Below are 2,500 nucleotides of genomic sequence, written 5' to 3' on the forward strand. Positions count from 1 at the left end.
GAAGTGAAGCGTGTTAAGTGTGTCTAGAGAGAGAGATTATTATTATTATTATTATTATTATTATTATTATTATTATTATTATTATTATTATTATTATTACTATTATCATCATTATTTCTCCTCTTCCCTCCTTTCTCGTGTCTTTATCGGCATTTGCGTCGCCCATAAAAAGGATTTGTGTGAGAGAGAGAGAGAGAGAGAGAGAGAGAGAGAGAGAGAGAGAGAGAGAGAGAGAGAGAGAGAGAGAGAGATTAAAGGCCTCCCCCCCTACGTTCCTGCGCCATTTACCGCCTCTGAGCCATTTAAAAAGCGCTAAAGAAAACATAAATATAAACATTGGCCATTTAAATCTACCATGCGCCATTTAAAACCCTCGGGCCAAGTAGCGCCAGCCAATCAGCGGCCAGGATTCAGATCGCCTTTATTGCCATTGGTTACTTAAATTCGTAGTGTTTTTATAAGTAAGTCTGTCTCTCTCTCTCTCTCTCTCTCTCTCTAGTTCTTTAATGTGTGTGTGTGTGTGTGTGTGTGTGTGTGTGTGTGTGTGTGTGTGTGTGTGTGTGTGTGTGTGTGTGTGCCCATTTAAAACATCCATTAACCATTTATAAACACACAAACACCACCACCACCACCACCACCACCACTTAAAACACCATTACTTATTACAACACCGGCAAAACACCATTAAAAACACCATTTACCTATTAAAATCAAGAAAAAACACACAAAACAGACATTCACCATTACAAACACCATTAACCCATTGAAAACACACACACCACCACCACCACCACCACCACCACCATCACTACTACCACCACCACCATTTAAAACACCATTACTTACAACACCCAGAAAACACCATTAACCCATTCAAAAACACACACAACCACCACCAGCATTTAAAACACCATTACTTACTACAACACCCAAAAAACACCATTAAAAACATCATTAACCCATTGAAAAACACACACAACACCACCACCAGCATTTAAAACACCATTACTTACTACAACACCCAAAAAACACCATTAACCCATTGAAAAACACACACAAACCCCACCACCACCACCACCACCACCACCACCACCACCACCACCACTACCAAAAGTCACGAATCCGGATTAGCGGCGGATTCACGAACGCTGACACACGGACGAGACTGGATCATACAGGTATATCCATTACCCTCATTATTGCAGGTAATTAGCGCGCTGGACAGGTAAACGGCGCCCCCCCACGCCCGCCCCCCAGTCCACACCCCTCCTCCTCCTCCTCCTCCTCCTCCTCCTCCTCCTCCTCCTCCCCTATTTATCTCCGCCCATTAACACGTAAACTCTCCGGGAAAATTTAAATGGGCAGGTTTTTCTGTCATTATTTTTATTTATTTATTTATTTTTCTTATTTTTTTTCTCCTATTTTTTTTCATTGATGTAAAAGTTGTTTTTCTCTTTCTTTTCTCTTTTTTTGGTGTAAATTTGTGAGAGAGAGAGAGACAGAGAGAGAGAAACAGAGAAATATAGAGACAAACACAGAGATAGAGATATACACACACACACACACACACACACACACACACACACACACACACACACACACACACACACACACACACACAGAGAGAACGTTTCCAGAGACACCAAATAATATCCATCAAGATTTTTAAGAGTGGTGATGATGGTGGTGGTGGTGGTGCTTGTGGTGATGAATGGTGGTGCTTGTGGTGGTGGTGACTCAGTGCTTGTGGGAGCAGAAAGGGGTGTTTAAATCCATTAGTCACCCCTACACACTCTTCCCTTGTCTGTATGGAAGAGTAAGGAGCGATAAAGTGTAGAGATAAATTTCCTTAGTGCTCTCTCTCTCTCTCTCTCTCTCTCTCTTTCTCTCATTTTCCTTATTAATTTCCTATGTTTTTTTTTTTATTACAATATTTAACTCTCTCTCTGTCTCTCTCTCTCTCTCTCTCTCTCTCTCTCTCTCTCTCTCTCTCTCTCACAGTTTCTAGAGTGACACAAATCTGTAAAAAAAAACCACACACTAATAATTGCACACTCTTTTTTACTTCCCCTCACTCTCTCTCACTCTCACTCACTCTCACTCACTTTCCCACAGACGGAGCAAAAAACACACACTAATATTTTTCCTCTCACTTCCTCTCATTCTCCCTCACTCTCCCTCTCACTCTCCCTCACTCTCACTCACTCTCCCTCACTCTCACTCACTTCCCTTCACTCTCCCTCACTTCCCTCACTCTCACTCACTCTCACTCACTTCCCTTCACTCTCACTCACTCTCCCTCACTCTCACTCTCCCTCACTTCCCCTCACTCTCCCTCACTCTCACTCTCACTCTCACTTTCCCACAGATGGAGGCCGGCGGAGGGTTTGTGAGAGCGGGTCTTCTTGGACTCACTCAAGGCGTGTCCCTCCACGATCCACTTCGCCTCCACCACGCCCTCCACACCCAGGTGAGAGAGAGAGAGAGAGAGAGAGAGAGA

General features: G+C 43.4%; 1 protein-coding gene across 2 annotated transcripts in view; it reads left to right on the forward strand.

Moving 5' to 3' along the window:
• The window catches only part of LOC123517395 (E3 ubiquitin-protein ligase Rnf220-like), a 47,469-nt gene that overhangs the window by 11,295 nt on the left and 33,674 nt on the right, over positions 1 to 2,500 (forward strand). For both annotated transcript variants that reach the window (XM_045277410.1, XM_045277417.1), the window contains one exon: positions 2,369 to 2,470. In XM_045277410.1, the coding sequence (XP_045133345.1) occupies positions 2,369 to 2,470 (102 nt within the window). The remainder of the gene's footprint in view (positions 1 to 2,368; positions 2,471 to 2,500) is intronic.

This window comes from Portunus trituberculatus, chromosome 6 (genome assembly GCF_017591435.1).
Source record: "Portunus trituberculatus isolate SZX2019 chromosome 6, ASM1759143v1, whole genome shotgun sequence".
Lineage (NCBI taxonomy): Eukaryota > Metazoa > Arthropoda > Malacostraca > Decapoda > Portunidae > Portunus > Portunus trituberculatus.